This window comes from Arachis duranensis, chromosome 7 (genome assembly GCF_000817695.3).
Source record: "Arachis duranensis cultivar V14167 chromosome 7, aradu.V14167.gnm2.J7QH, whole genome shotgun sequence".
NCBI classification, from domain to species: Eukaryota; Viridiplantae; Streptophyta; class Magnoliopsida; order Fabales; family Fabaceae; genus Arachis; species Arachis duranensis.
The window spans coordinates 6,046,364-6,046,931 of record NC_029778.3 but is presented as its reverse complement, the minus strand read 5'-3'; the positions used below and the strand labels follow the sequence as shown (position 1 = coordinate 6,046,931).

Below are 568 nucleotides of genomic sequence, written 5' to 3'. Positions count from 1 at the left end.
GAAGGAAGAAAATTAGGGTTAGGGTTAGAGAAAAGGTTAAGTACGGTTTCAAGGCAAGGAGAGGAGTATAGGAATGCTGTTTATGGATTGGTTGAAGAGTTGAAGAAGCAAAAGAAAATAGCAAATTTGGTTGTGGTGATGTTTTTGGTGGTGTTGCTTGTGCTCTACGTTAACAATGCTATCAAGTCATCTTTTGGTGGAGCAGGACCGAAAATCCAAGAGTTATAATAAGTTATTTTATTTCATTGTATATGTTTATAGTGTGTTCATATATATATATTCTATATATGGCTTAAGATTTGTATGTTTGTGTGTGCAATTGCATGTATTATGCAGCTTATATGTGTAAGAGAATAAAAGGGATTTATGTTAGTAATTAATAATTGTTGTTGATACTAAATTATAGTTAGATTTAATTTGGTAAATTTTAGCTTTTATTTTTTAAAAATAATTTAATAAAGTTATCTTTCAAAAAAAATTAAAAATTGCAGCACTTATGATAAAATCAAATAAAAAATTGCTTTCAATAAATACAAGTAATAATAATTATATTTAGTAAAATAATTTT

At 26.6% G+C, this 568-nt stretch overlaps 1 protein-coding gene across 1 annotated transcript in view; it reads left to right on the top strand.

The window, feature by feature from the left end:
• Positions 1-356, top strand: part of LOC107496705 (inactive protein RESTRICTED TEV MOVEMENT 2) — a gene marked incomplete in the record, with an annotated part of 2,135 nt that extends 1,779 nt beyond the window's left edge. Inside the window, 1 exon segment of the mRNA XM_052252255.1 lies at positions 10-356. Within this exon segment, the coding sequence (XP_052108215.1) occupies positions 10-228 (219 nt within the window).
• Positions 357-568: the final 212 nt, after the last annotated feature.